Here is an 18,015-nt window from a genome sequence, read left to right on the forward strand (position 1 = left end):
ACAAAAGCTGGTGCAGGGAGGAGCAAGTGGTATTGGCTCCCTACAAAGTTTGCCACCTGGGAGGCCAGGAGACCGCATTAAATTGCTCCAGGTGGCTAGGGCTCAAGCCCAAGAGAGCCCAAAATACATGCCGGAGAAGGCCTTTGACCCCAATCCAGGGACCAGAGCCCATGAAGCTTTGTTGCTGGTTAATTAAACCACCTAGGGTGGGCCTGGGCCCATGGATCACCGCAAGAAATCCTTTCAATTTTTTAGCCCTGGGAGTGGGCGTGCATGGAGACCCATTCCCTGAGAACAGGGGATCCCAACCCCCAAACTTTGCTCCAAGTAGGTGTCTGGGACCCCATCCCTGATCCCCTCTGCCAGAAGAAATCGGGTAGCGCCATCAAGCCCCCCATGGCTAGAGGAGGAGGGACCCAGGACCCCATCCCTGGGTCCCGGTGCCGGGCAGACACAGAGGGAGCACCGCCCTGCCCCCCAGTAATGGCAGGCCCACCCTGCTCCCAATGGCTGGTGGAAGCGGGCAGTCACCAAGACGAGCCACAGGGCATAAGAGCCCTGCTGACTCACACAGCAGCACGGAGAAGTGCTGTTCACGCTGGGAGCCAGGGGGCAGAGAAGAGTGGGCCCTCTCGTCTGCCCCCAACTTCTAACAAGAAGGGGGTGCCTCGGTGGGACCGGGCAACCCCAAGTAAAAAAAAAGAGGCGAGTGGTGCGAGGCTGCACAGCAAGCAAAGAAAAAAAAAGAAAGGCAGCGTCTCTCAATGGCACAGCGGAAGATCCGCTCATCAATTATTCAAGCTCCAATAGGAGCACCCATTATACCCTATGGGCTAGTCACTAACAAAGATTTTCTGAAAGTTGGTGGTGGCCCCAAGATTGTGTTGGCCCCACCAAGGACAGAGAAAGAGCCCTGAGGAGCTGCAGGAGTGCCAAACCTTCCCCAGAGGAGCCAAGGAGCTGTTCCACAAAAAGTAATGACTTTAAGTTTGCCGGGTCCAAAAAAGGGAGAACTACCCTGAGATTCTCTCTATGTTTCCACCATTCTTCAGGCTGGAGCATGTGCTCTTCAGTTGGGAGTGCAGTGCCCTCTAGGGGCTGAGTCTACGGCTGCAGCTATTGTGGCCTAAAGGTGTCTAAAGAAATGTGCATGTTGTGCAGTGCCCTCCAGGGGCTAAAATTATGGTTACATACTGTGCAATCAAAATGTTATGCCCTACAGGGGCTGTTTTTATAAATGCATTTCCAAAGGTTGAAAGTTTATAAAAAGAACACAGTCACATGTGATGTTCATTTTTTTAATGCTTTTTAACAGTGGGTCCTGATCAAAATGCATATGCTTTATTATTAACATTAATAAGTACATTTACACATGGTTATTATGGATTATTGCATTTACTCCTAAAATGATGATGTTTGACATGTAGTTTGTTGAGCTTGAAGACTTACCTAATGTGTCTGCATGACCCTTTAGGGGATGAGAGTTGATTATGCAATGTTGTCAGAGGTATTTTCACAAGCCTTATGCATATTTGTACACTACTGCACAGCATTGAGTAGTGTGTGTGTGTAATAAATGTACTTTTACTTTTTTAAAGGTAAAAGCACAGACGCTGCAATTATTTAATGAGTGTTATTATTGTGTGCCAGCAAATGGTGATTACTAGCCCATACCACCTCCCTTGAATAGGCCTTCGACTGCTCTGCTCCACTACTCGGTGAGAATCAAGCACTAAAATGGGGTGTTTGCTTCTCATTAGAGGGTAAATGTGCACCCTGTACTTGTGCAGGTCACAATATTAATCGCCCATTTCCTTACACTTATCTAACACAGTGTTTTCTAACAATTGACATTTTTATTCACAGATAAAAGTAACACAAGTCGATTCTGTAACCATATAAATGTGTAATAAATTATGTATGTGTAGGGTCAGGAACTCATAAATGTTTATATTTTTATGTTTCATTCTTCTTTCTCTCCACTCAACACTATATTTACATCTTGTTATTTTGAAACTTATTAGTGCACTTCAGTACAATCCACTCAACATACATCTGATATGGGTTTCCAAACTGCTTCAAGTGTATGTGAAAACTTTTGTGAGAGACCTTTAAGTCCACTTACTTTGAAGGCATACACAAATGTTTGCTTTCTAGATCATTGCACATTCCTGTAACTCATCCTGTTGTTCGCAATATACCTTCTGGAACTGCAGAACATTCACCAAGCCTCTTAAAATCATACAAATGAAACCAGACCTGCAGGTCCAGGGACTTAAATAATCTACTCAACCTAAATGTAATTATGTAATTATGTAGTTCTAGGCAAATATTTTAATTCACTGAGCCACAATTTTCTTAGTTATCACATATGATAGCACCTTTAAATATGTTAGTGCAGCCTGTCATACAAAAAACTATTTTTTAATAGATTAAGGCCCTCATTCTAAGTCTGGCGGGCGGCGGAGGCCGCCCACCAGACTTCCTCCCTCCAAAATACCGCACCGCGGTCGGAAGACCGCTGCGGCTATTCTTAGTTTTACACTGGGCTGGCGGGCGACCGCCAAAAGGCCGCCCGCCAGCCCAGTGTAAAACCCCCTTCCCACGAGGACGCCGGCTCAGAATTGAGCCGGCGGAGTGGGAAGGTGCGACGGGTGCAGTGGCACCCGTCGCGAATTTCACTGTCTGCAATGCAGACAGTGAAATTCTTTGTGGGGCCCTCTTACGGGGGCCCCACGACAATCCATACCGCCATCCTGTTCCTGGCGGGAGAACCGCCAGGAACAGGATGGCGGCATGGGTTGTCAGAATCCCCATGGCGGCGCAGCGAGCTGCGCCGCCATGGAGGATTCTAATGGGCAGCGGAAAACCGGCGGGAGACCGCCGGTTTTCCACTTCTGACCGTGGCAAAACCGCCGCGGTCAGAATGCCCTGCGGGGCACCGCCAGCCTGTTGGCGGTGCTCCCACCGACCCTGGCCCCGGCGGTAAGGAACCGCCGGGGTCAGAATCAGGCCCTAAATGTTTGTTCCATATATAATACAAATCTAGCTGCATACGTGATACACATGACCCCTGACTTGCCTCTGAGTTCATTAAAAGCATTGTCATTGGAGCGGGGCAAGAATGTTTCTCTAATCATGGTTCAAAACGTTCCCTTTTAATGAATATGTAACTAAAGCATGAAGTGGTAGAGTACTGTCATTTGCAATCAGTACATTTTACATTAAATGCCACACAATTTCCAAGTGAAATGCAGTTTTACTGATAAAAATATATAGTATACAAACAATAATGTTTGGAAATCGAGTTTCTGCAAATATTTGTCATTTGGACATCACCAAATAGAGTGTTCGGATTTGTTTTGCTCCTATTTAAATCTTTGCATCACACTTCTGAATTTCAGAAAAGTGCAATTGTAATTCCTGATATTTTTTGAAATATTTGTATTTATTTACAAGCAATTTGAATGATGTATGTTACACAAAAATGACACCCTACATACAGCCTTTTGTTTCACAGTAGTTGTCAGAAAGCTCACTTTACAAAATCCTCTAACTATAGTAAGAGAAAAAAGTAAAACCATTTTTCAGGATAAGATAAGCAGAAATTAGTAAAAAGACTAACTGGCATTTGACCTCTGTCCTTGAACAGACAGCAAATATGTCAAGATAAAGCAAGATTTAAAGGCATCTTTATTGCTCATTCATTTTTTGGATGAACAACCCAACAGAGTTTGGGCTACTGGCCGAAGCACCTTAAACTGTATTCCCTATTACTCTCGATTTAGAGCAGACAGTCTGATGTACTTCTTTTCCTGTTTTGTGCCACCAGGAAAAGCCTGGCAGTCCTGAACAGAACAAATACAAAATAAAAAACTCTCTCTGAGAAGGCCGCCATGACAAACTGTGCTGCCCCTACCAGTTGCCCCCTTTCTCCTCCAAGTCTGCAGGGATCTGGAAGGCTCAAAGAACTTGGTAAGCCCAGATATGTAGGGGGGTGTTCCCCCTCGAAATTGAGAGGGCCACTTGCATCTACCTCTGAACCCATTTATCCTTTTTCTCCCCAGGGAGCCCTTACTGCCTCCAGCTTGCTGATAAAAAGCCAAAAATATAAACATGGGCCCAATACATTTTATATGACCAATGTTCCCAGGTTGCCGCAAGGAGTGAAAGAGGACCACGAGTCCAGGATAAACAAAGCCATCTATTGGCTTCCAACGGGGCTGTTTATCAGTCGTACGCTCGGACATTTCAAATGCCATACGGCTAAGCCCGCTGGAATCTAACTACGATATCCTTTCAATTGAGTTCTATGACAACTCCCTGATTGACCATCTCACTGCTTTTGATATTCGTACCCGCCCATTTTGGCTTAAAGTGAAAAGGGGAGGTATCAACTTAGAGTTTGGGAAAGTCGACGCTCTACAGGTCCAAACAAATGTGCAAACGACCAATAACACTACTCTATGTGGGTATGCTGATACCACCTTGCCCAAGCCTGTATGACTGCCTACATGCCAAGAAGCTCCCAGTGGGGACAAAATTGAGGAGCCATCCTTGAGCCTTATTATCGAGCCAATACCACAGGATGTCCCACAGTTAATTAGCACCATGCGTGATGTTACTGGTGGATTATCATTACTGTCTTGGAACCTAGCTGGCATTGGGAGAAAACTGGACGACAAGGATTGGTGTTCATATATAAAAACCCAAGACATTTGCCTCTTTCAGGAAACCTGGGCCGAGGACATGATTACTATTGATGGGTTTCTTTCCTTTAATGTCCCTGCCCAACCTTCAGAAAAAGGGCCAGGTCGCGCAAAAGGGGGGCTGCTAATTCTCTTGAACAAAAGACTACAATGTGACTATAAGATCTTACAATTTGATTGTGTCGATTTGATGGGGTTGCAAATAACATTTCATCAGAACTTTATTATAACCCTCATCAATGTTTATGCTCGATCAGTTTCACGCGGAGTAGAATCTCAGACCCTAATCCAGCTCCTCAAGTTTTTAGATACTATTCAATCCTCATGTCATTTGGTTATAGCTGGGGACGTAAACTGTACATTCGAACCATCAACACTATTAAGTGGCCTAACCATGGAGGAGGATCTAATATGGGGGATTGTGCAATTGAATTCTGATCGCTACTGTCCCAGTACCCGCGTAGCAGTTCAATTGGCCACACTTTGTTTGAAACATGGTCTCAGGGCCTGCAATGGCCGCACGCCCTCTGATCTGGATATTGCCCCCACCTTTAAACGAGGCACTTGTACAAGTGTAATAGACTATTTTTGGTCGACGTAAGACTGTGGCCACAGCTTAGAGATATGAAGGTTGATCTTAGGAGTGAGAGTGATCATTATCCGTTGCTATTGTCGATCTCTGGGGATGTATTCTGTTGATCTGCCAATAACCTAGTTACTATGGTTCCTGCTCCTACTGTGAAGAACTTATCCACGAAGGTCAGATGGCCAAAGGTAGTGTCAAATCCTTATTTGTTGCATGCAATCTATTCATCTTTCTTAGACAATTTGGCACCCTACCAAGACCATGACCCTTAAGACATCCCTATTCTCCATATCCATGGAAATATGGTTGGTAAACTTCAAGATATCTTCTACAGGAAGAGTAGGGTAAGGTCGCAAGGAGGGACCCTGATTAACAATTCTTGGTTCGACGAATCATGCTCTAGGGCCAAGTTAGGGGTAAAGAGTGCTATTATGAAAGGGTCCATAGGGGATATTCAGCTGACCAGAAGTATATATAAGGAGTCCATTTCACGAGCTAAAAAAACCTGGGAGGACTCAATTTGGCAGCTGGTAAAAGCAACCGAATTTAACAACAATGGCTTATTCTGGGAAATTTTAGCCCAAAGAGAGCTTGGGGGTAGAATCACCATTATGAACCACATCCAACCAGAAAGTTGGGTGGATCATTTTTCTTCCCTCTATGGCAAAATCGACATCCCAGAGGTTCCCACTAACCATGGCACGAGAGAAGACCATGGTCTCCTCCAAGACACTGTACCCCCACCTGTTCAATTGGGAGGGGGTTGCCTGGATATTGAGGTCCCTATCCGGTTCTCCATAGAAGAAACATCATTGGCAATTTGCTCGCTAAAAATTGGGAAGGCTCCAGGACCCAATGGGATTCCAGGGGATCTCTATGGATCGGAGCCCTCTAAATGAGCCTGGTATATTAATGCACTTTCCAATAAAATTTCTGAAGGGGGGAAGATCCCTTCAACCTGGAATGGTGCTGAGATCATACCTATCTACAAAAAGGGTAATGCCAATCTACCAGCAAACTATAGGCCGATCAGTCTTATAGACAATCTACAAAAGATTTTTGCCAAACAACTTTTCGATAGATTAATGCAAGCGGCCAAGGAACACAAGGTATTATCCCCCCTCCAGGCAGGTTTCCGACCTAGAATTAGCACAGTGGACCAGGTCTTCAGGCTGGCTGTGTTGTATTGGAAACATACTACCCTTGGTAACCAGCCACTATATGTTGCATTCGTTGATTTGCAATCTGCCTTCGATCTGGTCCCAAGGGAGAAACTGTGGGTAGTGTTATCCAGAATAGGGGTCCCTAGCAATTTAGTCTCCTTATTAAAGCATTTGCATGAGGATACTTACGCGCAAGTCCGCTGGGGTAACCTAGGCGAACTGACTGATAAAATCGCCATAAATAGGGGTGTTCGCCAGGGATGTGTGTTGGCACTGCTCCTGTTCTCCTTTTTCATCAATGAGGTGGTGCAAGTCATGATGACCTGCCAGAGCGATGCCCCTACCTTAGGGACCCAGAAAATCCCCATACTTCTCTTTGCTGACGACTCGCTCCCAATTTCAAAGACTCCTATGGGTTTGCAAATCCTCATTGACAGATTTAGTGCATTCTTCCAGGATTATGGACTAGAGCTAAATCCTAAGAAAACAAAGCTAATGGTGTTGCGTTCTGGGAAACGGAAGAAGTGTACCATCGCTCTTAATGGTGATCCTCTGGATAAGGTCAGCTTCATAGATTACCTAGGAGTAAGGATAACTGACAATTTACGTTGGGAAGAACAGATTAATAAAAGCAATGGCCTTCTCCAGCATAATGCAGCATCCATCTTGCGCTTCTACAGGAGCACTACCACAAAAACGGTCTCCCCGGCTATTAAGATCTATGCAGCAAAGGCACAGGGAGCCGCCGTGTATGGTGCAGAAGTATGGGGCTTTTCTGACTCCAACAGGCTCACCCTTGGGGAGAATAGTTTTGCAAGGGCCCTTTGTGCTTGTCCTCCCAGTACCCCACTGATCCCCTTGTTCTTGGACCTGGGTATTAAACGGATAGCCGACCTGATAAATTTAAGACCTTTGATGTACTGGGTCAGGCTATGGACCAACCCCGAACTAGACATCTACAAAGTTTCACTTCTAGATCTGCTAACATCTACTAATTCAGCTTCTATTCCGTGGGTCAAGCACGTATTCACCTGGGTCAAGACATTGGGGCTAGGGGACTACTGGGAAAACCCTCATAAACTCGAGAAAGCCCATCTCAAAGCACTGAAGCGTGTTTATTGGTCTTATTTGAGGAACAATGTCATTACTCACAAATCATGCGGTCGTCTAACTAATTCATTTATTGACATCAAATGGTACCCAAGGTTTGAACCTTATCTGGACGTTATACCTGATATCTTAGGCAAAAGCCTATATGCTAGATTTCGTTTTGGGACCTTACCATTGAAGACCGTGATGTGTAGATGGGATCCAAATGTGACTAATGATACTTGTCCTGTGTGTGGTACTAATTCTGAAACAGTGGTGCACTTTATGTTTTTTTGCCCTGCATACATGGTTCCAAGGTCCAAGTGGATCCGTGACCTATGTCGAGAAATGGGAATCAGGGAATGTGCACTAGCACTGAGAATTTTAAAAAGTGATTCCACCAAAATGTTAATAATTTCTGTTAGTAAATATTTATTAGCAGCATGGCGCATAAGGAATTTTTACATCAGTAAAAATTAGAGGAATAAGCTCTTCATGTTTTACAAGGCCAGAGGAGGTGATCTCCTTTTTACGATCTTAGGATAGATTTGTATTTTATTCTTTTAGGTGGTGTCACCATGTGGTATTATGTTCCTGGGATGGAATTGTATTTTATATTTATATTTTATATTTATTTACGGTAATATTGATTATGTATTGCTTTGATGATCACTGATCGAATAAAGCTTTGTTGACACACTGATAAAACTATATAGTATACAAACAATAATGTTTGGAAATCGAGTTTCTGCAAATACTTGTCATTTGGACATCACCAAATAGAGTGTTCTGATTTGTTTTGCTCCTATTTAAATCTTTGCATCACACTTCTGAATTTCAGAAAAGTGCAATTGTAATTCCTGATATTTTTTGAAATATTTGTATTTATTTACAAGCAATTTGAATGATGTATGTTACACAAAAATGACACCCTACATACAGCCTTTTGTTTCACAGTAGTTGTCAGAAAGCTCACTTTACAAAATCCTCTAACTATAGTAAGAGAAAAAAGTAAAACCATTTTTCAGGATAAGATAAGCAGAAATTAGTAAAAAGACTAACTGGCATTTGACCTCTGTCCTTGAACAGACAGCAAATGTGTCAAGATAAAGCAAGATTTAAAGGCATCTTTATTGCTCATTCATTTTTTGGATGAACAACCCAACGGAGTTTGGGCTACTGGCCGAAGCACCTTAAACTGTATTCCCTATTACTCTCAATTTAGAGCAGACAGTCTGATGTACTTCTTTTCCTGTTTTGTGCCACCAGGAACAGCCTGGCAGTCCTGAACAGAACAAATACAAAATAAAAAACGTACCCCCGCACCCTGGGAGAAATACCATTAGTTTGTTTTTTCTGTAAAACAAGTTACTGGATTGGGAGTTTATTTTTGAGCAACAAAAATGTTTGCTGAGCGCCTGCATAAAACATGGCAAGCTCTCAGAATAACGACAATGCCTTTAGAAGATCCACATGGTGGTGCCTCCTACGAAGGCGGAGATTTTGCTGCCAGACAGATGGAGAAATCTAAATATGGTGGCTGTAGGCTGCTGCTAGAGTAGATGAGTCGGCTGCCCTGGAGAAATGAAGTACAGCCCCTTAAACTCTATGATGTCCTTAACTTCAATGGAGAGAGTAACGAGGTACACTGGGGGAATCGGGACTGGAATTTGAGTTTTTGTACATTAAAATTTGATTTCTCTTCTCTATCCCTAAGAGTTAGATTCAAGGTATTTTTGCAGAAATTATATTGTTTTTTTCAGGAATAAATCAGAGTTATGCTGGGGAAAAGGTTTAGGGGCATATTTATACTCCGTTTGCGCCGAATTTGCGTCGTTTTTTTCGACGCAAATTCGGCGCAAAACTAACGCCATATTTATACTTTGGCGTTAGACGCGTCTAGCGCCAAAGTATGAGGAATGAGCGTCATTTTTTTGCGTGAACGCCTTCCTTGCGTTAATGAGATGCAAGGTAGGCGTTCCCGTAAAAAAAAATGACTGCGACGCAAATGCGTCGTATTTATACTCCCGGGCAAAAATCACGCCCGGGAGTGGGCGGGGCAAAAAAACCCGCATTTGCGCCTCTTTTTAACGCCTGGGTCAGGGCAGCCGTTAAGGGACCTGTGGGCTCAAAATGAGCCCACAGCTGCCCTCCCATGCCCCCAGGGACCCCCCCTGCCACCCTTGCCCACCCCAGGAGGACACCCAAGGATGGAGGGACCCATCCCAGGGACATTCAGGTAAGTTCAGGTAAGTATAATTTTTTTTTTTTTTATAATTTTTTTTGGCATAGGGGGGCCTGATCTGTGCCCCCCTACATGCCACAATGCCCAATGACCATGCCCAGGGGACATAAGTCCCCTGGGCATGGCCATTGGGCAAGGGGGCATGACTCCTGTCTTTACTAAGACAGGAGTCATGTAAATGGCGTCTGGGCGTCATTAAAAATGGCGCAAATCGGGTGGAGGCGATTTTTTTGCCTCAACCTGACTTGCCCCATTTTAAGACGCGATAGCGCAGTTTTGCGTCAAAAAGTATAAATATGGCCCTTAGTGCATTTGCCCCTTTGTGGGTGTTCTAACAGATGGAAGGCAGGATGCACTCAAGAGGGAAGCAGCTCAGAAAGCAAACAGGAAATTACTTGGCACTTCCAGGTACTGTTCAATGCATTATTTTGGTGATGCCCTAAGATGGACTGTTGTGTGAAGCATGGATTGGCATACGGTTCAAAAAATCCTAACATATTATAATATGTTTTGGTCTGAATAATTAAACAACCCTATACTTTCTTTAATTGCAGGGGATGGTTATGTTTTATTTGGTTATATTTTTCACACTTTACTGGTATTTGCTTCATTCCTGGCTATGCACTTTTCTGTGACTCTCATATTTGAGTAACAATCATAAAAAGGACATTAGGGATTTAGGGGGTTATTACAACTTTGGAGGAGGTGTTAATCCGTCCCAAATGTGACGGATATACCACCAGCCGTATTACGAGTTCCATAGGATATAATGGACTCGTAATACGGCTGGTGGTATATCCGTCACTTTAACCGTCACTTTTGGGACGGATGAACACCTCCTCCAAAGTTGTAATAACCCCCTTAGTCTTGTTTATAACATAAGAAAGCTCAGAACAATGTGTCTACTGATGTAGATCAGTTAATTGGGGGTAAGAGAGAGGGATCTATAAAGAATCTTTTGAACATTTCCTACAAACCAATGAGTGTAATGTTCCCCATGTGAAGGGCCACAGAACTAATGTAGCAACTCCAGGGGAATTCTGTGGTCTGAAAAATAATGTTCACCATGTGCAGACTAATTTTTTAGTATAACTAAGTAAACCTCTTTAAAACGGGTTGTCTGTGTGTGAATGCAAGTTCTGTTTATGTTAGCATTGTGTGGATGGAGGAACAGAAAAAGAAACAATTTTATAAGAGTCCAAAACTAAGAGGCTTATTCAAATAAAATACATCAGATTTTAAAAACTTGTAAAACACTGTGGGCTTTGATAAAGTTAGAAGTCCACCTTAGATGTAATTTTGCTTTGTGAACATTTTGTTATAAGTATGAATGGCTTAAACAGTGAAATACAACTTTTGTCAATGAAAACTGTAAAGGAAAAATACTACTATGATGTTAATCCAATACGCAATGTATTCACCTGGGTGGGAATTTGATTACACATCTCATATTTTTTCTTTACTTCTATTATTACTTTAATTTATTTTCGATGCTCTTGTAGTATATTTGGCCAAAGCCCTTTTTAAGTTTCTGTGAAGACAGGTCTAGATCTTGCTGCCTGTGTAATGCTAGCACAGCAGATGGGGCTCTATTTTAATACCCATGCAAACAGCGCAACATTTGTTCTGGGGGTTGAATAGGTGGTTACTATTGCTGAAAAACTCCATGTCTATAATGAATGTTGCACAGTTACAGCAAGCTTTCACTGCATTGCTGCTACATTGTGGACACTGGGATTTTTTGAAAATGGGCTTCTAAAGTAAGCATTTTACAGATACTGACCTATACTGCACTGTAGCCACACTAACCAAGCACACTGCATCTTTAATCGATTTTAAGACCATCAGGAAAGGACACATGAAGTTTAAAGACTGCACCATAACTCAGTGCTGCACCTGAAAAATCATGTTGAGTGCCTTATATACATGGCTCATGCAACAAACTTGAGCTGTATGAGGACACTGGACCTCCAAGGGAATGGATCTCTGCTCACAACAATATCGAGGTTTTTAGGTCTTGCCGAAGACAGTACATGCACTGTCTTTGCAAGACATTTTGATAGCTTACAGTGGACTTACAGCCCGTTCACTGTTTCCCATTGGTTAGTCTCATTGTCATTTTTGATGCTTCTTATTTGATGGCTTATAGAGGCTTCACTTCCCCATTGTAAGTCTGTCCCTCCCTTGGAGCATGGACACATTACTCTGCCCTTACATGGCTAGTGTTTTTTCAACTGCTATATGTTTCCTTTTAGTTAAGTACTCTACAAGAGTGTGTGTTTTCTAGCCTTGTGTTCCTCTATGCCCTCTTCTCGATGTTACTCTATGTTGCTGTGTGCTTCTCTGCCCCCCCTTTTTTGGGAACTAAGGTCAGTACATACCGTTTCAGAAGCAGCGACAAGGCAGAGAAGCAACAGATTAACTGGCCAGCCCTTCACCTGTTCTTTTAAGACTGAGCTCACACTTTTTTATTCAATGAAGGGGATGTGTATAGCAGATTTCAAGGCAAAGTTTGTCTGGGGATAAGGAAACATATTGCTGGGGTAGTGACTGTGGTCTGAAATGTTTCTTGGGACTGAGCTCTATTCTGCTGATCATTTGAGAGCCTTTCCTTAGAAGTATTTCTACAGAGCTGATTTCTCCTCTTTCATTCAGTTTTTTTTTTAAGTACAGACAAACTAAAAGCTGGTTAAAGACCAGTCAACATAAAAAGAGGCCGAGACTTGTATACAGAGAAGAGACATCCATTTTGTACAGATTAAGGGAGGATGTTCCATGTTGGAAAACATCTCCAGAACAGAACAAAATGGCAACAATTACAGTAAAACAAGTCTTTGAAACACTGTAAAGTGAACCAGAAAACATAAATATACATATGAGGGAAACACAGTTTTTAAAGATAACATTCACTGAACCATGATAACCCTTACACATTTGTGAAATTTAAATTTCATGGATTAGATAATCAACGCACACTTTAGGAGAAAAAAGCCTAAAGAAGATTAAGGTTAATTCGTACTTAGGAACAATATGATAAGATAAAAGACAGTGGTTGGAATCTGTACCTGGCAACCATAGTCCAAGAGGACCTGCAGTATATCCAAGTTCTCATTCTCAATAGCTATGGTGATGGCATTTCTCCCAAGCACATCGACTGAGTTTATGTTCATTTCCCCTGAGCAGTTCTCTTCCAAGAGTTTTTTAACCATGTAATAGTCACCTTAAAAAAGAACAACAACAAACATCAGCAAACAATTAGAATAGTATTAGCCTTCAAGATCATGAAGACTTTGTTGCAAGAGTGTGACTGCAGTACCTGCATTGGTTAGGGTGTATGTACCAACACAATTCAACTAATGCAAAAGATGTGTGTAGGTCAAGTGTATGTATGTTGCTTACTAACAATCAAAACTTGGAGTTTCTTTGCACAGCTAACATTGTTTTGGAACCACGGCTGCATACAAAATATGTAACTATAAGGTCACATTTCACACAGATATACCTGACTCATTCCAGAATTGATATATTACTCAACCTGCAAATAGGTCTCCCCAGCTCACCGCAATGTCTAGTAAAAGAAACGTAGAGTCATTGGAGTGTAGACTACTGCTGAATGGAATAGCTGCCTAAATATACGGCTGCTGGTACCTCATTGCAGGTGCTAACTGAAAACTGTAGAAGAGCACTGACTTATGTGATAACTTCATTAGTATTAGGAAGGCCAAATAATTATGCACATATAAAGCTCTCAGTTACAGGAGACACAATCATCATCCCCTATAGATAATTACATGCGTAGAACCTGGCTAACCCAGCTTCAGTAGAGAAAGCACTCAACATTACATTGAGCTGCATTCTTAAAACGATCTGGTACATTCCACCAGAAATGATGCCATGCTGAAGAGAATTAGGAGTCTTATTTAGAGTTTGGTAGATAGATACTTCACAAATCGTGGTGGATGTCCCTTCTGCCGTATGACAAGTGCATTATAGCCAATGGCACTTGTAATACCGCAGATAGGATGTTCATAAAAGTTTGACATCACAACACAATCCATGTTTTTTTATTCAAACCTTTGGGTGCACATTTGGGGTCCTCACATTTAAGCCTGGGTGTAAGTATGTGCCCACTCCTACTCCTCATGTGGTTTCTAGATTTTATTTTTGTGTTTTTGCCCCACGCCTTGTAATGCCAGCTGCAAAAGAGAATTTTCGTTTGATGCCAGCCAATCAGAGTCTTTGCGAGGGACCAAAGCCAGAGATGAGTCTTATTGTGAATCATACTGACCACTATCAATGGTAAATACAGACATCAATATACTAAGAAGGGCCTTGGCTAACAGGCTGCAACAATGTGTGAAACACCTCATACAGCCTAACCAATGTCGCTTCACTGCCCAGAGGCCTATCAACCTGAGAAATCTTGTGATACACTCCTTGGAAGTGGCAGGGGAGCATTACATTCTGGTTGTACTTGATATTGAAAAGGTCATTGGCACAGTAGAATGGAAGTATATGCTGCGGGTGCTAAATTAAATAGTATTTGGGCCAAGTCTCTGGGGCTGAATACAAGTGCTATATAGACAATGAACAGCTGGGGTAAAATAAGGTTGAATCGTATTAGAAAGGAACAAGAAATGGGCGGCCCGTTTTTGCCTCTTGATTTCACTGGTGGTGGAAATGCTGGGATGCAGACTACCATTGGCGCTAAAGGAATGGGAAATTGTAGTGGGTATTACCACACATCTAGTACCCATGTATGCTCATAAATCTCTAATCTATTTATGTCAGCCTGAGGAATCAATGCCGGTCCATTGGAAAAAATCCAGGTTTTTTCAGCTGGGTGGGCTGGTTAAATTGTCATGTGAATTTTACCCAGGGATGCAACAGGAGACCGTGAAGTTTAGATACCTTGAGTTACAGGTGGCACACACTCATGAGAAGCAGTGCCGATATAACGTAGAGTGCTGTCCGGCCCCTGAGGCTCAATGCAATTCTAGAATACACTACTGCTGTCGATTATGGGATAAATATGATTAGCAAAAAATGTGCTGTTACCTATATGTCCGTACACACTGGAAAAATCATAGGGAAAGTTGCCCTTGACATTGTTTAGGAAACTGGCTAAGCTCCTGAATCTGTATGCGCAGGGACGCAAAGCAAGCTAAAGCTTGAAACACTAAAACAAGGCTGGAAAAAGAAGCCCTGGGATTGCCCTGCTTGGAATTAAATTAGTAAAATTCACAGCTACAACTTGCTGTTAGGTGGCTGGACGATGAAGGGAATGGGAAGACAAGTTATTAGAGGGGACACATCAGCAAACCCATTTGAGGGACTTACTCATGAAAGGAGGAAACATGCCACAGGATGGAACGTATCTAATTAGACAAGTAAGGAGGATATGGGAGTGTGCAGTAAAGAAGTAATGACAAGGGTGGTGTTTGCATGGAAGATGGACCTCTAGAACCTTAGACCATCTGTGCAGATAGTAGGGATATGCCAGTGGTGAGATGGATGCAATGGTGTTGTGAAACAATGGCTAATATAAATCCAGGTGACTTTTTCATCACCTTTGAAGAAGCTCTGAAAGTCACTGGAGTGGCATCTGGTCAGGATCTCCAACATGCAATGCTGGCAAGGACAACAAGGAAAATATGTCTCATGTAACTGTGGACCTCAAATGTCACAGAGGCACCTTACACATGATGGGTGTAGTCAATAAGGCAACACTGGTATCATACGTAGAGAATGCTCTTAAATCTGTCAAGATAGTGGTGATATTCAATGCTAGAAATAAGTGGGAGACCGATTGAGACGGGGCACTGATGGATATGGATGAGGATGGAGCTTGCCTTTAGGTAAAAAAAACATATAGGGCAGCACATGGTTTAAGCTAGTATGGTTTAATTACCTTGTACATAATGCATTTTGTCCCATCAGTTTAGAGAAGGCTTACCTGGAAAAGTTGGTTTTATGCCCTTCATGTGGAGACTCAGAGACTGACTATATATATATATGGGTGTGGTCTTGTAGAACTGTAGACAGAGGCTGATTTAACATGCTGGAGGTGTTGCATCTGATCACAGGAGTATTTCTAAGTGAACAGTTAAGAATACTGGGAACACTGCCATTGCCCAAAAGGAGAAAGATGAAGTAGAAGTTTGCAATGTTGTGAACAATACTTCTAAAAGGAAGAACAACAACACAGTGAATATGATCACAGGAGCAAACATTGAAGGCCTAACAATAGGAGAACAGCAATGTAGTGGTTATGACCCCAACCAGACTGCAGGCCTGATTGGGGACATGATTGAAAGGGTGACATCAGAAACAAGCATTTGCAATGCAACGGGTCTCGCGTTTGCTCGTGTTAGAGCTGATAGCGTTGTAAAACTCCTAACCGGACTTTTCACTGGTAATGAAACCTATCGGCAAAAGTGCAATTATGTACGTAACCTGAAAAAGTGCAATTAACTGTGTAACAGGGTCGATATTATGTAAAGCGCTCGACTTCTGTCAAGCGAGATCACGCTGGGAAAACAGAGAAAAAGTAGTCCACGAGCCAGACGGAAAAGAGCGAGCCTCGCATGTTTTCTATACTTGGTCGATGCGCTCGAGGGGGCCTATCCACCGGAAAAGGCATGACGTATGCATGTCTTCCACTAATGAAATCAAGCAGATTCTAACAGGCAAGCCCACGAGCCAATGAAAGACACTGATGTGACGTGGACAGGGCTCCGAGTCCTTTTTAATTCCTAAAGCGTCTCGCTTAGCAAAACGCATGCGCAAGTGCATGCAATGCAGGCTCGACCCTAAGAAGGACAAATGAAGCACACTAGGCACAATGTAAATTGGAAGACCTTGAAGTAATGGAGGTGATCCTGAAGAGATTAGTAGCATTCTTGTAAACAAGACCGCAATGAAGAGACAAGTAAGTACTACAGGGCACTTGGGAGATATGAAAACTGCAGCCGGACGCAATAATGAATCGGCATGAGGACCCACAAAAGTTGAGATAACAGTCTGCTGGTAAACAATAATAGAGCAGCTACTTTTCACTAGGTTCAGTTTTATCTGGATCTATTTTGCCCCATTCATGTGATGGAAGAAGGCCTAACAGGTTATGAAAGAGGCTAATGTTCATTTAATAATTAATTAAATAAATGAACTACATTATTATCAAACAATAATACATACATATCAAAACAATATAGACAGATAGAATAGAATACATGACACCTTCATGGTTTCCTTATTTCAAGGGTGACCCAATTTCTCCTGCCACTCGCCCTACAGCTATAATTTAATGCCAAGTAAATTGGGGTCACATGAACCATTTGAGCACCACACACCATCTACAATCAGTCTTTATACCATTCTATTCTAATAATGAACATACCCTGCCCTTTTCCAATTTTGTAGAATCCTCCAAAAACATACTATTGCACTAAAAAGTGGACATCCTCTTTTTCAATGTGTTAAAATACTTTAGTCAAAACCCCTCTCCAATAATCCCATCCCACACCAATCAAATCCACCCCATTCCAATCCAGTCCAACCCGCTCCAATCCACCCAACTTCAATCCAATCCACAATCCGCTCCACTCCACCCCACCCCAATCAAATCAACCCTACCCCTATCCAATACTCCCCAATTCAATCCACCATACTCAATCAAATCCCCAACCCCATCCTAATCAACCCCAATCAATTCAATCCACCCACTCAATCCGATCCAGCTCACTCCGATCCACTCTACTCCACCCCACCCCAATCCGATACACCCCACTCCAGTCCGCCCCACTCCAGTCAGATTTTCATCTACACCAATCCAATCCACCTCCATGCAATTCACCCCAGTCCAATACACCACACTCAATCCACCCCACCCCAATCCAATCCCTCCAGTCCACCCCAACCCATTTCAATACACTCCACCCCACTCCAAACCACCCAGCTCCAATCCACCCCACTGAAATCCACCCCACTCTACTCTACCCTACCCCATCCTAGTTCAGTTCACCCCCTCCAATCCAACCATCCGCCCCACCGCACTTCAATCCACCCCCGCCCAATGCAGCCCAGTCCAATCCACCCCATTCAAGCACAGTCCAATCCACCCCACCCCAATTCAATCCACCTCACCCCAATACAATCTACCACACTCAAGTCCATGCAACCCCAATCAATCAAATCCATCCCCTCAATCCAATCACCTCACTC

At 43.0% G+C, this 18,015-nt stretch overlaps 1 protein-coding gene across 1 annotated transcript in view; it reads right to left on the reverse strand.

The window, feature by feature from the left end:
* TRPC1 (transient receptor potential cation channel subfamily C member 1) overlaps window positions 1–18,015 on the reverse strand; it is a 230,879-nt gene that overhangs the window by 199,142 nt on the left and 13,722 nt on the right. Inside the window, exon 2 of the mRNA XM_069213913.1 lies at window positions 12,858–13,012. Coding sequence (XP_069070014.1) covers window positions 12,858–13,012 — 155 coding nt within the window. The remainder of the gene's footprint in view (window positions 1–12,857; window positions 13,013–18,015) is intronic.

Source organism: Pleurodeles waltl, chromosome 11, assembly GCF_031143425.1.
Source record: "Pleurodeles waltl isolate 20211129_DDA chromosome 11, aPleWal1.hap1.20221129, whole genome shotgun sequence".
Lineage (NCBI taxonomy): Eukaryota > Metazoa > Chordata > Amphibia > Caudata > Salamandridae > Pleurodeles > Pleurodeles waltl.